The sequence below is a fragment of the Ahaetulla prasina genome, chromosome 2, assembly GCF_028640845.1.
Source record: "Ahaetulla prasina isolate Xishuangbanna chromosome 2, ASM2864084v1, whole genome shotgun sequence".
NCBI classification, from domain to species: domain Eukaryota; kingdom Metazoa; phylum Chordata; class Lepidosauria; order Squamata; family Colubridae; genus Ahaetulla; species Ahaetulla prasina.
The window spans coordinates 6,462,852-6,484,225 of NC_080540.1; the positions used below are offsets into that span (position 1 = coordinate 6,462,852).

General features: G+C 41.8%; 1 protein-coding gene across 2 annotated transcripts; it reads right to left on the bottom strand.

Annotated features, from left to right (window-relative positions):
* Positions 1 to 193: 193 nt before the first annotated feature.
* LOC131192033 (zinc finger protein ZFP2-like) lies at positions 194 to 12,749 on the bottom strand. 2 transcript variants are annotated; one of them, XM_058170801.1, is made up of 5 exons: positions 9,980 to 12,749; positions 8,956 to 9,076; positions 6,848 to 6,930; positions 4,243 to 4,369; positions 194 to 3,214 (listed from the first exon to the last, which is right to left on the bottom strand). In XM_058170801.1, the coding sequence occupies exons 1-5, from the start codon at positions 10,391 to 10,393 to the stop codon at positions 1,830 to 1,832; spliced, it is 2,130 nt and encodes a 709-aa protein (XP_058026784.1). In that variant the 5' UTR covers positions 10,394 to 12,749; the 3' UTR covers positions 194 to 1,829. The 2 variants fall into 2 exon arrangements, with proteins under 2 accessions (XP_058026784.1, XP_058026785.1); XM_058170802.1 differs by lacking the exons at positions 4,243 to 4,369; positions 6,848 to 6,930.
* Between the last annotated feature and the right edge of the window lie 8,625 nt (positions 12,750 to 21,374).

Genomic DNA, 21,374 nt, shown 5'->3' on the forward strand with positions numbered 1-21,374 from the left:
TGTCAGACCTGCCTTGGTTTGAATCTCAAAGAACGATCCTTAACTCCATTTGTTGAGAAAGGTAGAGTTTACTAGAAGTCAAGTGCATTACAGTAGTTCACTTGACTTCTAGTAAACTCTATCTTTCTCAACAAATGGAATTAAGGATCGTTCTTACTTAGAGGTTCAAGCTGAGGCAGGACTGACAATTTTCTCTTACAAGGCTTAGGGAAAATATCCCACTTCTGGATTTTTTACCTTCCAATGTCTCCCTCAGCCAGCATTCAGCTATTTTTTTTTACCAAATCCCTTCTTGGATATTTATTTTCTCAGAATCACGTAAAAGGGAAAAAAGTCTCAAACATATTTATTATTTAAAATGACAGATGTTCTCCTTCATTCTTTTGGGGAACATCAGGATGGTCTACAACCAACTTTATCACATACAAATACAATAGCAAAGAGCACCATACAAATATATATATATATATATTTTAAAACAAGTGACAATTAAATTGACCTGTGATTAAAACTTTTGCTGCATGTCAGAAAGATTATAAGGTAATGACCAAATAGTTCTAAAGAACGTGAGATGGAAAGTAATGAGATTATGGATGCGATAAGAGGAAAAATGTAGTTCTAATGAAAATACCATAAACTACAGTAGTACGTGTCAACTATTGTCAAAGTTGTAGATGTGTATACTTGTGTGTATGTGCGTATGTGCTTCATATGTATGCTGTCTTTCCCTAATTGAAAAGTCAATTTTTCTAAAAAAACGATTGTAAACATTTTTCAACAGTTTAAATCAGATTTCCAAGGAAGGACAATTTGACAGAGATAAATCTGTTCTCTTGCACATTCTTCTAAAGAGACATACTGAGGTACTGAGGAATGTGTGCATTACACACACTCTTCCTAAAAAGACCTACTATCCGCATTGTCTCAATTCTTCACTTTATGTATTCATAATACTTTAATTTTTTAAAAAATCTGATTGCTTTGTAGATTTCTATAGCACCATTTTTCAAACGCCTTTTTCCTCCTTTAAAGTTCACTTTCCTGAGGAGAAAAAGGCAGAATACTTTAGTTTTCAATTTTAAGATGGGTGGACTTCAACTCCCAGAATTCCCCAGCCGGTTAGGAAATTCTGGGAGTTGAAGCCCACATGTCTTTGAAGTTGCCAAGGTTAAAAAAAAGGTTTAGGAAGTAAACAGGCAACTGAGAATATTACAGGGATGTGGAGAAAATGAAAAGTGAGATCTTTTTCTGGAATCCAAAATAATAAGAGGGCATTCTTAATTTACGTTGAAAGTATAAAATCTGCTATCCAAAGATGTTAATTATCCTTACATGAATGGCAGTTTGCAAAAATGTGGACGAATGAATGAACAAGAAGACAATAAAATTAACAATACCAAAATGCAATAAAAACCAACACTGGTATGACAAATTCCCAACTGCTGTGTGATTCTTCCTATGATTGCATGCTTCCTCCTAACTTTTGCCTGAGAGTCAAACTTTAATCTGAATGAATTCCCAACAAATAATTTATAAATAATTTGTCTTTCCGCGCAGGGGTGGCTTAAAGTAATTTTAATAAGGGTTATTATGGTTTTATTATAGTTTTAAAATTTTGTTTCGGCCTTAATTTGAATCAGATTTTTAAACTTGTTTTAATTTTTGTGCAATTGTGTTTTTATCTGGCTGCTGAGTCCTTCGGGAGAAGGGCGGTATATAAATTTAATTAATAAATAATAATTAATAAATATGGGTTTCTCCCCCATGTACTAAGTTGATTGGTGAGCAATTTTCCTTCCTACCAATGTTTATTGACACTCGCCTGTCATTTATACTATCTCTACCTTGTGTGCGTTTTTTTGATGTCTGGTCAGGTTTTTCTTATGACTGAAACTTTTCCTACATTCTAAGCAGGTGTATTTCTCCCCCGTGTGAATGCTCTGATGCTGGAAAAGGTTGGTGCGCTGGCTGAAACTCCTCCCGCACTCCGAGCATTTATATGGTTTCTCTCCGGTGTGAATTCTTTGATGTTTGGTGAGGTCTATTTTCTGACTGAAACACTTCCCACATTCTGAGCACCTGTACGGTTTCTCCCCGGTGTGGATTCGGTGGTGCCTCGAGAGGTTTTTCTTATGATTAAAGCTTTTGCCACATTCCAAACACTTGTGCGGTTTCTCTCCCGTGTGGATCCTTTCGTGACAATGGAGGATGAGTTTGTGACCAAAGCTTTTTCCGCAGACCAAGCAAGCGCACTCCTTCCCGCCTTCATGGATGAGTTGGTGATTCCGGAGCCCCGTGCTCCGACTGAACGTTTTCCCGCACTGCAGACACTGGTGCAGTTTCGGCTTTTTGAAGATGCGTTGGTGCGCAGCGAGATACATGGTTGGATTGTCACATTCCAAATAGGGGAACATCTTCTCTTCTGAATGAGTCCTGTAATGCTTCACGAGTAGGATCTTCTGAGTGAAGCTCTTTCCGCATTCTAAGCATTTATACGGCTTCCCCTTGGTGTGAGTTCCTTCGTGGTAAGTCAGAGCAGTCCGGTAACTGAAGCTCTTCCCGCAAGCCAAACACGCATACGGTTTCTCCCCTGTGTGAATTCTTTGGTGAGTGGTGAGATTCGTCTTCTGACCAAACGTCTTGCCGCATTCTAAGCACTTATAAGGCTTCTCGCCCGTGTGTGTCCTCTGATGTTTCGTCAGGCCCGTATTCTGGCTAAAACACTTCCCGCACTCCCGACATCGATAGGGTTTCTCTCCGGTGTGAATTCTCCGATGAGAAATGAGATTGATTTTGTGACTAAAAGTCTTCCCGCATTCTGAGCACTGGAAAGGTTTCTCCCCGGTGTGAATTCTCTGATGGGAGGTGAGGTTTATCTTCTTCCCGAAGCTCCTGCCGCACTCTGAGCACGTGTAGGGTTTCTCGCCCGTGTGAATTCGTTTGTGCTTCGTGAGGCTCGAACTCTGGCTGAAGCACCTTCCGCACTCCAGGCATACGTAGGGTTTCTCGCCCGTGTGAATTCGTTTGTGCTTGATGAGGCTGGAACTCTGGCTGAAGCATTTTTCGCACTCCAGGCATTTGTAGGGTTTTTCCCCCGTGTGAATTCTTTGATGAGAGGTAAGGTTGATTTTATAACCAAAACTTTTTCCGCAGTCCAAACACATGTATGGTTTTGTTCCCGTCGGGTGTTCTTTCATTTTATATCGGTCACGTCCTGAAACAAAGAGAAGAAATTTAGAGATCAATTGGACGACCTATTGAGAAGAGATTTTGAAATTTATTGAGCCATTTTATTTATTAGAGTTTTATTCCCTCTTTATTGCCTTATAAATAACTCAAGGCAGCAAACGTACTTAATACTCCTTCCTTCTCCTATTTTCCCCATTAATAGAATAGAATAGAATAGAATAGAATTTTATTGGCCAAGTGTGATTGGACACACAAGGAATTTGTCTTGGTGCATATGCTCTCAGTGTACATAAAAGAAAAGATACGTTCATCAAGATACAACATTTACAACACAATTGATGATCAATATATCAATATAAATCATAAGGATTGCCAGCAACAAGTTATAGTCATACAGTCATAAGTGGAAAGAGATTGGTGATGGGAACTATGAAACGATTAATAGTAGTGCAGATTCAGTAAATAGTCTGACAGTGTTGAGGGAATTATTTGTTTAGCAGAGTGATGGCCTTCGGGAAAAAACTGTTCTTGTGTCTAGTTGTTCTGGTGTGCAGTGCTCTATAGCGTCGTTTTGAGGGTGCTCTATAGCGTCGTTAACAACAACCCTGTGAGGTGAGTTGGGCTGAGTGACTGCCTCAAAGTCACCCAGCTGGCTTTCATAGCTAAAGTGGGACTGGAATTCACAGTTTCCAGGTTTGTAAGCCAGCACTTTCCATCACTACATCAAACTGGCTTTAATTACACATGGCTTTATGTAAGGTTGTCAACGACTTTTGGCCTGGAAACTTCCACTGACACAGAATGAGGCACCTGGGAACTGAGCAGGCCTGGGAGAATATACACATATTACACAAATGGCTGGTTGAGGAATTCTGGGAATTGAAGTCCACAAGTCTTAAAGTTGCCAAGTTTGGAGGCCCCTGTGCTAGACCAGTGCTACTTGATCTGCTATAGAGCACCCAATCTATATACATCTTCTGTTGCCTTACAGGAATAGGTCCTAAAATGCTAACTTTATGATTATCCACCAATGAAGGAAAGAGGGAATCTTACTGAGAGAAGTCATGATTTCAAAATTCTCTTCCATGATTTGCTTATAGAGAGTTTTCTGGTCATGATCCAATAGAACCCACTCTTCCTCTGTGAAATACACAGCTAGCTCTTCAATAGTGGCCAGATCCTGATTGGAAAAGAAAAAAAAAACGCATCATCCTGATATATGCAGTGCAGCTAATCACACTAAATGCGTTATTTCACCTTACATAATGGCACCTGCTTTCTTACTGCTCTAAAATAATCAATAGCCAATGGCAGTTAGCTATAATAAATATATAGAATATATAGAACTATTTATCAGCCAAGTGTGATTGGACACACAAGGAATTTGTCTCCTGTGCATAAGCTCTCACTGTACATATAAGCAATAAGTGATCAATCATGATCATAGTCATCGTAAAAATACATTCATCATAAATCATAGGACACAACACTTAGTGATAGTCATAGGATACTAAATTAGCAATCAACATAAATCATACTAGGATATTGCGGAGGCAAGGAATGTTGTGGGTCCCATCCCCTAGAGACAGGGGTGAAATGCTACTGGTTCGGGCCAGTTCGCCTGAATCGTTAGTAAAAAATGCTACCAGTAGTAAAAAAATGCTTTAAAAAAGTAAAAACAAGGTTTTGACGATTGCACGGCACAGCTGATTGCCGGAACCTTTTAAAAACTTTTTTAAAGCATTTTTTACTACTTATTCACTCGAACCGATAGTAAAAAAATGCTTTAAAAAAGTAAAAAAAAGAGGTTCCAATGATCGCGGGCACAGCTGATTGTCACAGCTGATCACTGGAACTTTTTAATAACTTTTTTTAGTTAAAAAATGCTAAAAAAAGTTAAAAAAAAAAGAGTTGGCCATGCCCACCAAGTCACATGACCCCCACCAAGCCATGCCTATAGAATTAGTAGGGAAAATTTTTGAATTTCACCACTGCCTAGGGAGATACACCTAGTGGGACCCAGAAGGATGCTCCCTCTCTCTGGAGCAGCGGTTCTCAACCTGTGGGTCGCGACCCCATTGGGGGGTTGAATGATGATTTGCCAGGGGTCGCCTAAGACCATCGGAAAAATGGGAAGTATACTTGCGAGTTGAAGAATCGCGCTCCAATGGTTGACTTCACAAGCCAGCTGCAGGCTCTTCAAATCGCTAGCTGAATTCGGCTTCAGGCGCGATGAATTAAAAAAGAGAGAAATCTTTGCTCTGATGTCTCCCTCTCAAGCCAGCTGCAATCGCTCCCAATCGCTAGCCAATACGGCTTCAGGCGCGATAAACTTAATAGGGGAGGAGTCTCCGCTTTAATGCAAGGCAATCGCAAGCAGTTCAGATCGCTAGCCAATACACCTTCAGGCGCGATAAATTCAAAACGAAAATAATTTTACGGTTGGGGTCGCCACATCGTGGGGAATTGTATTAAAGGGGTCGCCACATCGTGGGGAATTGTATTAAAGGGGTCGCAGCACTATAAAGGTTGAGAACCACTGCTCTGGAGCATCATTCCTCCAGAGATTAGAACGGTCCCCGCTCTAACACTCTTCTGGAAGGTGCTGAAGACCTGGTTCTGCCAGTGGGCCTGGGGAATGCAGAGCAGGATGAAGCCCATTAAATGGCTCGTGTCATGTGCTGTCACCGGGGGGAGGGCGGGGATAATTAGTTTTATTGTTTTTATATGAAGTTTTTATATTCTTGTAAGCCACCTTGAGTCGCCATCTGCGAATAAGCGGCAATATAAATTTCTTATAAATAAATAAATAAATACTAAATAAAACTATATAAATCATAAAGATACAAGCAACAAAGTTATATTCATAAGAAGATAAGGAGAAAGCTAATAGGAAAGATGAGAATAATAATAGTAATACAGCCTTACTAAAGAGTTTTGACAGTGTTGTGGGAATTAGTTGTTCAGTTTTTTTAAAAAAAAATTTTTATTTTTTTATTTATTTTTATTTACATTTATATCCCGCCCTTCTCCGAAGACTCAGGGCGGCTTACACTATGTCAAGCAATAGTCTTCATCCATTTGTATATTTATAGACAAAGTCAACTTAATTGCCCCCAACAATCTGGGTCCTCATTTTACCTACCTTATAAAGGATGGAAGGCTGAGTCAACCTTGGGCCTGGTGGGACTTGAACCTGCAGTAATTGCAAGCAGCTGCTGTTAATAACAGACTGCATTAGTCTGTTGAGCCACCAGAGGCCCCTTGATGTGCAGTGCCCTATAGTGTCGTTCTGAGGGTAGAAGTTGAAACAGTTTATGTCCAGGAAGTGATTTAGAGCAGCGCATGCACTGGCTGAGGAATTCTGGGAGCTGAAGTCCACAAGTTGTAAAGTTGCCAAGGTTGGAGACCCCTGATTTAGAGGAAGTGTTTGACTTACAATCATTCTCCCCAACTGGCTTCCAAAAGGCAAAGTCAATGGGGGAAGCTAGATTCACTTAACAACTGCATGCTTTGTTTAACAACTGCAGTGATTTGTTTAACGACCGTGACAAAAAAAAAGGTGGTAAACTGGCCGCGCCTTTTGAGTTCGAATTGTCTAAATAAATCATAGAAACAAACAAACAAACAGGCAAACAAATAAAATCCTTCCCTCTACCTGATTTGGGTCAACCACGGTTTCTATTCCACCGCAGAGAAAAACAGAGGACTCTACACTGTTTGCCAGCATCAATTCGTCCCCTACAAAGAGACAAGATGGTGGAAAGGCTGAAGCATTCGCCCATCTCAGAAGTGCGAAGTTATGGCGCTAAGCGTCCTTATGGAGAAGTAAGTCCCTTGGGTACACTAGGGTTTATTTCTAAGTAAACAATAAATAAATACTTCAAATCTCCGTAGGTATCACAGGAACACTTATCATTTATTTAAACATTAGAAAAAACTTCCAAAGATACCCAAAGGGTTTTTTTTTGAAGATGTTGGGGAATGGAAGGGTTTATACTCCTTGCAGGCAGCTGGTCATAAACCCTTCCATTCCCCACCATCCAGTCAGAGCTGAAGAAGCTTCTTGGATGAGAAGCGAAACGTCTTCAAAGAAAAACCGAGAAAGTCCAGTTGCCTCTTGGATAAAAAGCACCTTTGGGACAACCATGACCTGGGATGGCTGACAATCTCCATAGACACTCTAAATCAGGGGTGTCCAAAGTTTTTTTGGTGAGGGCCAAATACAGAAAAATAAGCAAAGGCCCGGGCCACACACAAGAGGTGACATATTGACACATGATTACTGTGTGTATTTCTAACTCACCTATAATGTGAAGAACATTGCTCTCAGTGGGAGCAGTGATGCTGTCCTTTGGATTGAAGGCGAACTCGGCCTCCGAGTGGGACTTGGCCGGAACCACCAGCGGCTCTCCGCCCGCTCCGGGGGGACGGGGGACGGGGCGGCGGCAGGAGCAGCGCCTGTGCCTATCCCGCGCGCCGCTGCCCCCTGCTGCCGCCCCGGCGGATCCCGCTGCCGAAATTCATCCTCAGAGTCGCCCATTTTGGCGGCGCAGCTACGCAGGCGCCACCTTTCCGTCGCTGCGCGAGCTCCCCCTGCCGCTTGGCGGCTGAACTGCCCCAACCCTCTTTGCAACAGCCCCGCGCCGGGACGGAAGAGTCACGTACAGAAACAGGAGCCATCTACGATTTTTATTACATATTTTACCCGAGATGTTGCGCAACCTTCTATTGCACCAGGCCGCCCCACCTGGGAAGCCGGGCAGAATGGTGAAGGCGGCAGCCCCAGGCGGCCGCTGAGTTTCTAGTACTGGGGCTGGTTGAGAAGTGCAACAGAGTTGAGCTCAAGCGCCATGTGCCGGCCATATTCAATTATATTTTCAGAATTTGCTGCGGGCCAATAAAAACTGACCCGCGGGCTGCAGTTGGCCCGCGGGCCACAGTTTGGACACCCCTGCTCTAAATATACCAGTCTTAAAAGAGTTAAAAATTAAAACGGTGTTGAAAAGATGTTGGAATCCCAGGTTTTTTTTTCCTCCCAAGCCCCCTTCCCCTCAAATCAATTAATCTGATAACAATATTCATAATCTTTAATATAAGAGCATTTGTGAATAAGATAAAGGCGAGCTTGTTTTTATAACCCAAAGATCCAGGGACGCAAAAGAGTAGGCCAGCATTTATGATATGGACCGGGAAGACCTACCGTATTTTCCGGAGTATAAGACGTGCCTTAGTTTTTGGGGAGGAAAATAAGAAAAAAGCTGATTGGCAGGTGGATCAGCCTCCCGGAATACCCCCAATCAGCTGTTCCCAGAAGTGAATTTTAGCAACAGGTTCCTTGGTTGGGAACTCTGTGCCTTGCTTTTTTTTTTTTCTGCCTCTGAAAGCCTCTGAAACAGAGCTTCAGAAAAAAAGCCTCTGAAGCTCTGTTTGGGGGCTTTTTTTCTGAAGCTCTGTTTGGGGGCTTCTTTTTTGAAACTCATTTGGGGATTTTTTTTCTGAAGCTCTGTTTGGGGATTTTTTTTCCTGAAGCTCTGTTTGGGGAATTTTTTTCTGAAACTCTGTTTGGAGGCTTCTTCTCTGAAGCTTTGTTTCTGATGCTTTTTTCAGGCTCTGAAACCTCTGTTTGAGAAGCTGGGCGGGGCTACATTCAGAGTATAAGACGCACCCAGATTTTCAACCTCTTTTTTGGGGGGGGGAAAAAGTGTGTCTACTACTCCGAAAAATACGGTAGTTGAAACACACAACGTTCTCACGAATTCTTACCTTGCAACGTGATTCCTCTGGCATCTTCTTGCAGGATCCCTGTTTGCAAAGGATTCCCTACGGTGTCCAGCAGAACCTCCTCAGGGAAATCGTATTCCATTTTTAAAAAGAAGTGATTTATCTGAAATAGCAACAAAGATCCATGAGGTAGAAATGGGAGCAGGATTGGAAAAAAGAACCAGACAGGTGAATACAGTTTTTTTAACGACCATTCAAAGTTACAACGGCACTGAAAAAAAGTGACTTATGACTGTTTTTCATACTTATGACCATTGCAGCATCCATATGATCACGTGATAAAAATTCAGACACTTGGTTAACTGATTCATAGTTATGACGGTTGCAGTGTCCCGGCCTGTGACCCATGTTTACGACCTTCTGACAAGCATAGTCAATGGGGAAGCACCGTGTTAGACCTGGAAGCCATCTTTTCACCTTTGAGCCTTCAAGCCTGCCATAGATTCTACTGTGGGAAAATGGGAGTAGGAACTGTATGGAGCGAAGATAATATGTAGTCAAAATAACATTCTTTCTAGAAAGTCAAGGCCGTTGTGCCCTGCAGCTGTGCTGAGAAGAATGAGGTAACTTCTGTTCCAAAGGGTACCTTATTGGTTCGTTTGATGGACTTGAACTTTCTTTTGGGTGAGGAAAACCCGGAAGCTCTCAAATTCGGGTTTTCCCAGATGTGCCAATATGACATCTCTAATAAAAATTAGCTTTGAGGAAGTTCAAGCCTTGGAGTTTGATTTCATTGGGAGGGTGTTACTTGAAACCCTGACACATGGATCACTTCACTTATTACGGAACAATTGCACTGATTCATTTAACAACTGTGGCAAGGAAGGTTGCCCAATTGGGTCAAACTCACTTAACAACCGAGCACACACAACAACTGTCTCACTTAAGGACAGAAATTTTGGGCTCAAAAATTGTAGTCGTAAGCCAAGGACTCCCTGTAGTTTTGAGCTTCCCCCTACTGGATGATATGTGGCCCTTCGAAGCCGTCATGGGGGTGGGCTCTTACCTGCTGCTCTTCCCCCAGCTTCTTCTGCGCCATCTGACCCAGGAGGAAGCCTTCGGCTAGGGCCACCGCTTGGGAGCTGTTCTCTGCTCCGCATTCCCTCACCCAGCTGGACATCTCCACAGGCAGGATGGCTAGCAGTTGCTCCAGGATCACCAGATCCAACATCTGGCTCTTGGTGTGTCGCTCCGGTTGAAGCCACTGACGGGAAAGATGGTGGAGACGATTGCAAACTTCTCTGGGACCTTCTGCTTCCCGGTAGCAGAAGTCCCTGAAACGCCAGCGATGAAATTCTACGTCCTTCTCCAAAATCTCCCGCACTATTTTTTTCCAATGTTCTTCACTGCTCTCAGACAGGGTGGGATCGTGGCCTTCTTTTCCTTCAGAACCAGCTGAGCCGTGTTCCTCCATCTCCATTTTTCTTTATGCCCCAGGAGAACCTCTAGCAAGTCCGAAGGAAGTCTCTCTCTTCCCAATTTGGTCTTAACAGAGTGCAATGCCACAGGGGTGTAAGTGGAAGCGACAAGCAGACTTTTATCTTTGAACTGAAAGGCTTGGATGCCCAGCCAAAGATGGAAACGGGAGACCCTAAACCAGAGTTCTTTTAAGGAAGTAAAGTGCATTAGCATTCAGCAACACAACTAATCCTTTGTTGTCTGTTCAGGACGGGCTCAAACTGCTTTCTCTGCCTGCCATCTCCCTTTGCCTAACCATAGAGTTGTTTCACCCTCTGGCTGCCCAGCTGGCTTTCCATTCATCCGTTCGTTCTAGAAAGAAACGAGGCAGCTGCTTCAAGAAATCCAAAAAAACTATTCTTGCAGACTCACATTAGCGGAATGGAAAAGGAGCCACAACTACGAAGAGCACCCGTTTTCATTTATTCGTAATGCTGGAAACTCACCCCAACTCTCACAAACTCTCAATAAGCCCCCCCCCCCGCCTCCAAACCCAAACATGTGTCAAACATGCAAGGACAGTCGGTCAGGTGAATAATTATGCTGAAAGAACTGAAGATCCCATTAAAACCACAAAAGGGCTTGTTGCTTTTACCACCATCAGAGTTGGAATGGACCTGGGTGCAGTGGCTGGGATTCAGCCAGTTCGCACCACTTTGGGAGAACCGGCTGTTAACTTTCTGAGCAGTTTGGTGAACTAGTTGTTGGAAGAAATCAATCATAAAAAATAATTGCTACCAACCTGCCTTCCATTGAGGACCTGTATACTGCACGAATCAAGAAGAGGGCCGTGAAAATATTTACAGACCCCTCACATCCAGGACATAAACTGTTTCAACTCCTACCCTCAAAACGACGCTATAGAGCACTGCACATCAGAACAACTAGACACAAGAACAGTTTTTTCCCGAAGGCCATCACTCTGCTAAACAAATAATTCCCTCAACACTGTCAGATTATTTACTGAATCTGCACTTCAATTAATCGTTTCATAGTTCCCATCACCAATCTCTTTCCACTTATGACTGTATGACTATAACTTGTTGCTGGCAATCCTTATGATTTATATTGATATATTGACCATCAATTGTGTTGTAAACGTTGTACCTTGATGAATGTATCTTTTCTTTTATGTACACTGAGAGCATATGCACCAAGACAAATTCCTTGTGTGTCCAATCACACTTGGCCAATAAAATTCTATTCTATTCTATTCTATTAGGGCAGAGAACCGGTTGTTAAATTATTTGAATTTAACATTTAACAACTTAAATTCTCTCTCTCTCCCCCCCCCCCTCTCTCTCTGAACACAAGAGATCAGTCAGTGGCTGTTCCAGAAAACGGGGGATTTCTTTGATTGTCTTCACTCTATTTAATCATTATCATTATAGTTGGAAGGGACCCTGGAGGTCTTCTAGTCCAACCCCCTGCTCAAGCAGGAGACACTATACCATCACCCAGACCCCAAAAAGGACAAAAAGACTCCAGCACCTCTCCACCAACAATCAGCACCCAGATCAGCATAGATTAACTCCAAGGTTAACTTCAGATCAACTATCAAGTAAACAATACCCCAATCAAGAAACTGCCAAAGAGCCAACAGTAAAGGACCCAACCAAAGAACCTCTAAGATCGCCCCCACCAACACAGGCAGGGCAAGCCACCGGAATATAAACTGAGAGCAAACTCCACTCCCCCATAAAATGTCTGCAAGAAATCCAGCAAGCTCAGAGAGGACCAAGGACCCCCCTCGTATCAAACCCTGAGCTACAAATATTCTCCTTTATTAGTAACACTGCACCATTCCAGGCAAATGGTTCAACCAATCAATCAGAATAGAGTTGGAAGGGGCCTTGGAGGTCTTCTAGTCCAACCCCCTGCTCAAGCAGGAGAACCTAAACCATTTCAGATAGGTGGCTGTTCCAGACTTTTTTTTAAAAAAAACCGCTCCATGGATGAAATTGGTTGTCCAATCTCTTCTTGGAAACCTCCAGTGTTGGAGCACCCACAAAGTCTGGTGGCAAGCTGTTCCACTGGTTAATTGTCTTCACTGTTAGGAAGTTTCTCCTTAATTCCAGGTTGCTTCTCTCTTTGATCAATTTCCATCCATGGTTTCTTCTCCTGCTTTCTGGCATCTCTCCCTAAACATCAGCCCTGCTCCCCTGCAGCTCCGTCCATTGCAAAGGGACACAGGGCAGGGATGGGAAGTCATCTAGTCCCCAAAAGAGAAGCCCCCCAGGCAGATTCAGGGAGGGCAAAGCCCCTTTGAGTGGCAACAGGCCAGCAATTGAATCTTCCGGTAGGAAGTCTGTTTCATACTTTTCCTCCACCGACTTCCGTCCTCTCTAGGCAGTGTCTTGTCTTCCTTTAACCCTTTGAAGGGCGGAGCCCCCTCTGCAAACAGAGCGAGGGGAGAATCATCCCTTGCACTCTTTCAATACGGCTAGTCCTCGAGTTACGACCACACTACGATTAATCTTCTCATCATTCCCATCACCCATCTCCTCCCACTTATGACAGTATGACTGTAACTTTGTTGCTTGTATCCTTACCATTTATATTGATATTGTTTCCTGATTGCTTATTTGTTCCCTATGACTATCATTAAGTGTTGTATCTTATGATTCTTGATGAACGTATCTTTTCTTTTATGTACACTGAGAGCGTATGCACCAAGACAAATTCCTTCTGTGTCCAATCACACTTGGCCAATAATTCTATTCTATTCTATTCTATTCTATTCTATTCTATTCTATTCTATTCTATTCTATTCTATTCTATTCTATTCCATTCTACTCACTGGAGCCCAAAATTTATGTTGCTAGGTGAAACATAAATTTACCTTGTGGCGAAGCATAAATTTATGTTGCCAAGTGAAAAGACTTTGATGTAGTTCAAATGAATTTGTCCCGTTTTACGACTTTTCCTGCCACGGTTGTTAAGCGAATCGCAGCATTTGTTAAATTAGTACCAGGGTGGTGAAGTGACTCTGCCTTTCCCCCACTGGCTTTGCTTGTCGGAAGGTCGCAAAAGGGGATCACACGATTCCAGAGACACTGCAACTGTCATAAATATGAAACGGTGGCCAAGCATCTAAATTTTGATCACACGGGTTTTTTTCGCTGGCCGTTGCAACTTTATTATTATTATTATTATTATTATTATTATTATTATTATTATTATTATTATTATTATTTATTCGATTTTTATACCGCCCTTCTCCCAAAGGACTCAGGGCGGTGTACAGCCAAAGTAAAACAAACAGTGCAATATACAATTAAAAACAAATTAAAAAACTTATTACATAATTGGCCTAAAAATTTAAAATATATTAAACTAAAACCCCTTAAAATTCATGATAAAAATCTTGATTTTTATCTTTGAACTTTGAATGGTCACTAAATGAACTGTTGTAAGTTGAGGAATACCAGTAGTGCAATAAGGTGATTCTGCAGAGGTCCCAATTTTGCTGTTGGGTCATAAATTCTTCCATTTCCCACCATCCAGTCAGAGCTGAAGAAGCTTCTTGGATGAGAAGTGAAACATCTTCAAAAAAAAAAAAGAAAGTCCAGTTGCCTCTTGAAAAAGCATTTTAGGGACAAACGTGACCTGGATCAGGGGTCCCCAACCTTGGCAACTTTAAGCCTGGTGGACTTCAACTCCCAGAATTCCCCAGTCAGAAAAGCTGGCTAGAGTACTCTGGGAATTGAAGTACTCCAGGCTTAAAGTTGCCAAGGTTGGGGATCCCTGACCTGGATGACTGAGAATCTCCATAGATCTTTTAACCTCATTTTCCTCTTTCTGCAGTTGAACCCAGGGGTGAAATCCAGCAGGTTCTGACATGTTCTGGAGAACCAGTAGCAGAAATTTTGAGTAGTTCAGAGAACTGGCAAATACCACTCGTGGCTGGCCCCAGACTGGGGTGGGAATGGAGATTTTGCAGTATCCTCCCCCGCCATGCCTACCAAGCCATGCCCACAAAACCGGTAGTAAAAAAAATTGGATTTCACCACTAGTTGAACCTAAATCATCATTTAAAAGAAAAAAAAATCTCCTTCTTATCTCATATAAAGTAATCTTTTCCCTTGCATAATATTCTAACTGGAATTTTCCTAGCTACAATTACATCTGCATTACCAATCCCCAATCTGTTATTCTACTGCTGCGGTAGAATTTGGTCTTTTGTCTTCTTGACAAAATGCACAATGAACCTTAGAACCTGTGAGATTTATATTTCTCAGTTTGAAGCAACAGGATACACCGTGAACAATAAAACAGGTTTATTCAACTTTTGCAAAAGATGGCCTTCTGTGCTCATGTGGGTAGAGCAACAGAAGAGCAATGATACATATCAAATTTGTTGTTAGTTATAAAGTCGTGTCCGACCCATCGCGACCCCATGGACAACGTTCCTCCAGGCCTTCCTGTCCTCTTATCATCCTCTGGAGTTCATTTAAGCTCACGCTCACTGCTTCAGTGACTCTATCCAGCCACCTCATTCTCTGCCGTCCCCTTCTTCTTTTGCCCTCAATCTTTCCCAGCATTAGGCTCTTCTCCAGGGAGTCCTTCCTTCTCGTTAGGTAGCCAAAGTATTTGAGTTTCATCTTCAGGATCTGGCCTTCTAAAGAGCAGTCAGAATTGATCTCCTCTAGAACTGACTTGTTTGTTTGCCTTGCAGTTCAAGGGACTCGCAGGAGTCTTCTCCAGCACCAGAGTTCAAAGGCCTCAATTCTTTGGCGCTCAGCCTTTCTTATGGTCCTGCTTTCACAGCCATACATTGCAACTGGAAAAACTACGCACTTTTGTTGGCAGGGTGATATCTCTGCTTTTTAGTAAACTGTCTAGATTTAGAATAGAATAGAATTTTTTATTGGCCAAGTGTGATTGGACACACACGGAATTTGTCTTGGTGCATATGCTCTCAGTGTACATAAAAGAAAAGATACGTTCATCAAGGTACAACATTTACAACACAATTGATGATCAATATATCAATATAAATCATAAGGATTGCCAGCAACAAGTTATAGTCATACAGTCATAAGTGGAAAGAGATTGGTGATATCATAGCTTTCCTCCCCAGGAGCAAGCATCGTGTAATTTTTTGGCTGCAGTCCCCATCTGCGGTGATCTTGGAGCCCAGGAAGATAAAATCTGTCACTACCTCCATTTCTTCCCCATCTATTTGGTAGGAGTTGAGAAGGCTGGATGCCATGATCTTAGTTTTCTTAATGTTGAGTTTCAAGCCAACTTTTGCACTCTCCTTCTTCACCCGCATCAAGAAGCTCTTTAGTTCCTCTTCACTTTCCACCATTAGAGTGGTATCTGCATATCTGAGGTTGTTGATATTTTTCCCGGCAATCTTGATTCCAACTTTTGATTCATCTGTCCCCACCTTTCTCATGATGTGCTCTGCATATAAGTTAAATAGGCAGGGCAACAGTATACAACAACAGTTGCTACATCCTGATGATAACAACACTATCCATTTTTAGCATGACAGCTGCTTTCCTGCCAATGTTAGCCTGACTTGACCTGGAATATACTAATAAATTTGAAGCCTTGTTATTCCCCTAATACAATCTTACACAATTCTCCCTGCTGGAGTCTCAGGATAAATATGGCGTTACTATTGCTCTTTTCTTTACAGGAATAATTCTCATTTCTCTCAGAACCTTTCTTAATTTTTGCACAATGTGTATTAATCCTGTAACATCTTATCTATCTCTGTATCAATCACATCTTCCTCCTAACATATGAAGAACGGTTGCAGGAACTGGGTATGTCTAGTTTAATAAAAAGAAGGACTAGGGGAGACATGATAGCAGTGTTCCAATATCTCAGGGGTTGCCACAAAGAAGAGGGGCTATTCTCCAAAGCGCCTGAGGGTAGAACAAGAAGCAATGGGTGGAAACTGATCAAAGAAAGAAGCAACTTAGAACTAAGGAGAAATTTCCTGACAGTTAGAACAATTAATAAGTGGAACGACTTGCCTGCAGAAGTTGTGAATGCTCCAACACTGGAAATTTTTAAGAAAATGTTGGATAACCATCTGACTGAGATGGTGTAGGGTTTCCTGCCTGGGCAGGGGGTTGGACTAGAAGGCCTCCAAGGTCCCTTCCAACTCTGTTGTTATGTTATGTTATGTTATGTTATGTTAATCAAGGAAATAAAGGTGACTTAAAATATTTTCTTTGATATCCCCTCCATGTTCTTCTGGCATTGTGCTAAATCTTTTTAGAGCAATCTAATTTTTTTTTTTTGCTCTCAGTTCCAATAATGCCAAATTATCCAAATCTTTCTCGGTCTTTCCACTTATTACTTCTATTTTGCTTTCTAAAATTTCCACTTTGGCAATAATTTGTTTTAATTCTGCAGACTGAAAGAAATCTGAAAGATCAAGGCAAGAACAAGATAAATAAACAAGACCAACAAAGCTTCTTTCTTCCAGTCCTAAGAAATATCCAAACCAGAAATGATGGGCATATCCAGAGGAGGACCATAATACGAGTAGTCCTCATGTAGAGACCACAATTGGGCCTCGCAATTCGGTGGTTAAGTGGCCATTAAGTGAAATCATGACTGTATTATGATCTTACTTCAGCTTTCCTTTGCCTTATAGACCTGCAAAGGTTGTATTGCGGTCCGCCAGCAGCCTGCAGAGCTGGCAACGGACTCAGACAGCGCTAAGGCTGAGGAAGGCCAGTCCTGGAGGCTGGGGAAGGCCCAGATAGGGCTCTGCATCAGAGGCAGAGGTGGGGCCAAGACCATCGGGGAGTGAGGTGCAGACTCCAGAGCCTCAAGAACCTGACAGTAGTGAGGTAGAGGAACAGGAGGAGCCTGTTCCTAAGGCATGCATGAGAAGAGCTGCCAGAAGGCAAAAGCAGCTCAAGCAAAGAGGACGACTCGAGAGTAGGGCCAAGAGATGATTGGCCCCTCCCGTTAGGTTTAAAAGACCAGCAACGGTGTTTGGGCTCTTTGCCAGAAAACAACACTGTGTCAAGTTTTGGAATAATGTCAAGGTTCCAGAAAAACCTCTTCTGCATAAAAAAAAAAACTCAGAAGCCATTGTTTTCCAGAGTTCTTTACTAGCATGAGGAAACTGGCACACGATGAGTGAAATTCCAAAACTGAATTTCCGGATTCTTTTCCCCAGTTATACAAACCCCAAGAGTCCCACCCCCCTGACCCCTTTGATGGTCACATGGTCCCACGTTCTCCCAGTTCATTCGAATATCTTCTTGCCATTCTTCCTGCAGATGTGAACACCATCCGACCTTGACCGCTTGAAGAATGTTACCATACCCCTCAGCCCCCCTTCTTCCCCTCAGGGGAAAAATGTGGCAGCGTCTGGAACCCTAAAGTCTAGTATGGTTTCCAGGCCTGACACACTGATAGCTTCATCTTGTTGCATTTGTTTCGTATCGGTGTCTTCTGAACTTTTGCCAAGAAAGGCCTTTGGCAGTTTGTTTTTACACTGACTGAGTTTCCTACTACCTACTTGGGCCTGGATCACAATAGGTTGCAAGTGAGAGGATTGGTCAGTAAACTTGCATGTTCATCGCCATCATAACTGTGAATGGTCACTAAAGGGGTTGCTAAATGATGTCTATCTGAAGGAATCATCTTCAGAGCTTTTCTCAGCTTGGGAAAAAGAGAGAAAAAATGTATGGAAACGAAATATAAATCTGAACAGTGTTGAAAAAGAGGATTTGAAAGGTTTTTCTCCCTGACAAAATGATGGAATTCCAAATCTACAAACAAAGCTCAAGGCTTGCAAACTTCAGTGAGAAAAAAAGAAGCAATTTTTCAGCCACAGAAATTGAGTTGGCAATTTGCTTTCAGAAAATATCTGGAAAAAAATATATCTTAGAAAATATCTAAGGAGTCTGATAATTACCAAAACATATAACTGTCTCCTCAAACTTAAAATGGAAGAGGAAACGGTGAAGGAAACAATGTTAATTTAGAAGAAAAATTTTGGATACAACATAGAATTGGAATATTGGGAAAAAATAGGGGGAACAAATTATAAAATGACGTTGTCGGCCGCCTTCAAAGAAAATACTTATAAAATGTTTTATAGGTGGCATTTACCTCCGGCAACATTGGCTAAGATGTTTCCAAAAAATTCACCGCACTGTTGGAAATGCAATCATGCACAAGGACATAACTACCACATGTGGTGGACATGTCCCAAAGCAAGAGATTACTGGCTTAAAATTAAAAAATGTTTGGAGGAAATGACTGGGGAAAAATAGATATGAAACCGGAATTATTTTTGTTAGGGATTATAAAACAAAAAATAACTAAAGAAATTCAATACCTCATACTCCACATAATTACGGCAGCTAGAATTTCATTTGCCCAAAACTGGAAGCAACAATATACTCCAACAAACACGATGATTATAAAAAAGGTGCTGGAGTGTGCAGAAGCAAATAAATTAACGATGGAACTTAAGGACAGAAAGGAAACGATTTATTATGAAATACGAAGCAGATGGTATGATTGGCTGGAAAAGGAATCGAAAATTAATGGATAGTGTATAGTAAAAGAGAAGATATTATAATGAATTGTTATATTTAATGTGTAGTAGGTATGTATATAAGATGTATTGATTATATAAATAAGTATGTAACAAACAGTGTACTAAAAAGCAGAGACATTGCCCTGCCAACAAAAGTGCGTATAGTCAAGGCTATGGTTTTCCCAGTTGCAATGGATGGCTGTGAAAGTTGGACCATAAGAAAGGCTGAGCGCCAAAGAATTGAGGCCTTTGAACTCTGGTGCTGGAGAAGACTCCTGCGAGTCCCTTGGACTGCAAGGCAAACCAACAGGTCAGTCCTAGAGGAGATCAACCCTGACTGCTCTTTAGAAGGCCAGATCCTGAAGATGAAACTTTGGCCACCTAATGAGAAGGAAGGACTCCCTGGAGAAGAGCCTAATGCTGGGAAAGATTGAGGGCAAAAGAAGAAGGGGACGACAGAGAACGAGGTGGCTGGATGGAGTCACTGAAGCAGTCGGCGTGAGCTTAAATGAACTCCAGAGGATGGTAGAGGACAGGAAGGCCTGGAGGAACGTTGTCCATGGAGTCGCGATGGGTCGGACACGACTTTGCAACTAACAACAACAACAACAACAATGTAACAAACAAAATGTATATGTATATAATCGGCCAAAAGATAGTAGATATTAAAAATGCCGGTATTGGAAAGCTGTAAAAATGTAATTATGATTTAAAGATGTAAATGTTGAATAAAAACAATTTAAAAAAAAGAAAAAAAGAAAATATCTAAGGAAAAAAAAATAAGAGAATAAGTGTTTGGGCCACTAATGCCCTTTCAGAAGGGAAAGAGACAAATCACGATGGTTGTATATATAGGTAATACGATAGTCTATCATGGCTGCCTGGGAAATTGATCAGATATTGGACTAGAAGACCTCCAGGGGCCCTTCCAGCTCTATTCTGATTGAATTGTGAGCTCCCTTTCAGACATGTCATAAAAGCCCTCAATAAAATTAAACACACTGAAAACAACAAAAATCTCAACATCGTAAGCAGTTTATTTTTTTAAAAAAAACCAAACAAAGTGCCCATCAATCCATTCTAACATTCAAAACATAACTTCCTTCTAGGTTATATAAAAATGCTGGATCTTTACTGCTCTCCTGAAACCCAGGAAGGAGGAAGTGGGATTATAGCAGGGTTTTTTTTAAGCTACTTTATTTCTGATTGAAATGCAAATGCCCTGCTCCATTGTACTCTGGCGTTGCCTTACTGGAAAATATCAGCAAGAACAAGGAAAAGGGATTTCAAACAATTTGTTCACATTTGCCAAACAATATAAACATAGCATCCAGCTTAACTATACATTTTAATATTATTTTAAAGTTTCTGTTTTTTTTTAAATATTTACACCAGTATTTTTACACCACTATAAAAATAAAGTGGTTTTTTTTTTTTTTGCTAAATCCAAAAATGAGAGAAGGGAGGAGGCAACAATTTATTACTGTTAATTGATATGCACCAATAATTTTAATACCAATTTTCTTCCAGAAATCAAAAGACCCTATTGGACAGAAGGGAGGGAAGGAAAATGGAAAAAAAGAGAGGAGACAGAGAAATGAATGAATGAATGAATGAATGGAGGGAGGGACGGAGGGAGGGACAGAGGAAGTTAGTTCCAACATTATTGATACTACATTGGATTATTATATTGTGGTGTATGGTAGGTAGCAGTGGTTGGTCTGATTCTTAACAGTGGTGGGAGTCTCCGCCCACCTGGCCGGACGTCATCACGGCTGATCCACGCATGCGCAGAAGCGCACATGTTCCCGTTGTGAACCGGTAGCGGAGGTAAGTAAAACCCACCCCTGGTAGCTAGGTAGGTAGATAAAGATAGATAGATAGATAGACAGACAGACAGACTGACTGACTGACTTCTTTTAATATCATCAAAAAAAGACAACAAAGAATGTTCTTTCTGCGCCAACTCAGAAAGCTCAATCTGCCCAAGGAGCTGCTGATCCAGTTCTACAGAGGAATTATTGAGTCTGTCATCTGCACCTCTAGAACGGTCTGGTTTGGTTCTGCAACCCAACAAGAAAGACACAGACTTCAGAGGATAATTAGAACTGCAGAAAATACAATGGCTACCAACCTGCTTTCCATTGAGGACCTGGATACTGCACGAGTCAAAAAGAGGGCTGTGAAAATATTTACAGACTCCTCACATCCTGGACATGTTTCAACTCCTACCCTCAAAACGACGCTACAGAGCACTGCACACCAGAACAACTAGACACAAGAACAGTTTTTCCCCGAACGCCATCACTCTGCTAAACAAATAATTCCCTCAACACTGTCAAACTAGTAACTAAATCTGCATTACCATTAATCTTCTCATCGTTCCCATCACCCATCTCCCTCCACTTATGAC

Coding starts and splice junctions, on each gene's coding strand:
- LOC131192033 (XM_058170801.1), bottom strand. CDS start 10,393: ATGGAGATGGAGGAACACGGCTCAGCTGGTTCTGAAGGAAAAGAAGGC. Junction 4,370..6,847: donor CCGTGGTTGACCCAAATCAG/GTAGAGGGAAGG, acceptor TTTTCCAATCAG/GATCTGGCCACTATTGAAGA. Junction 3,215..4,242: donor TGAAATCATGACTTCTCTCA/GTAAGATTCCCT, acceptor TCTTTGTTTCAG/GACGTGACCGATATAAAATG.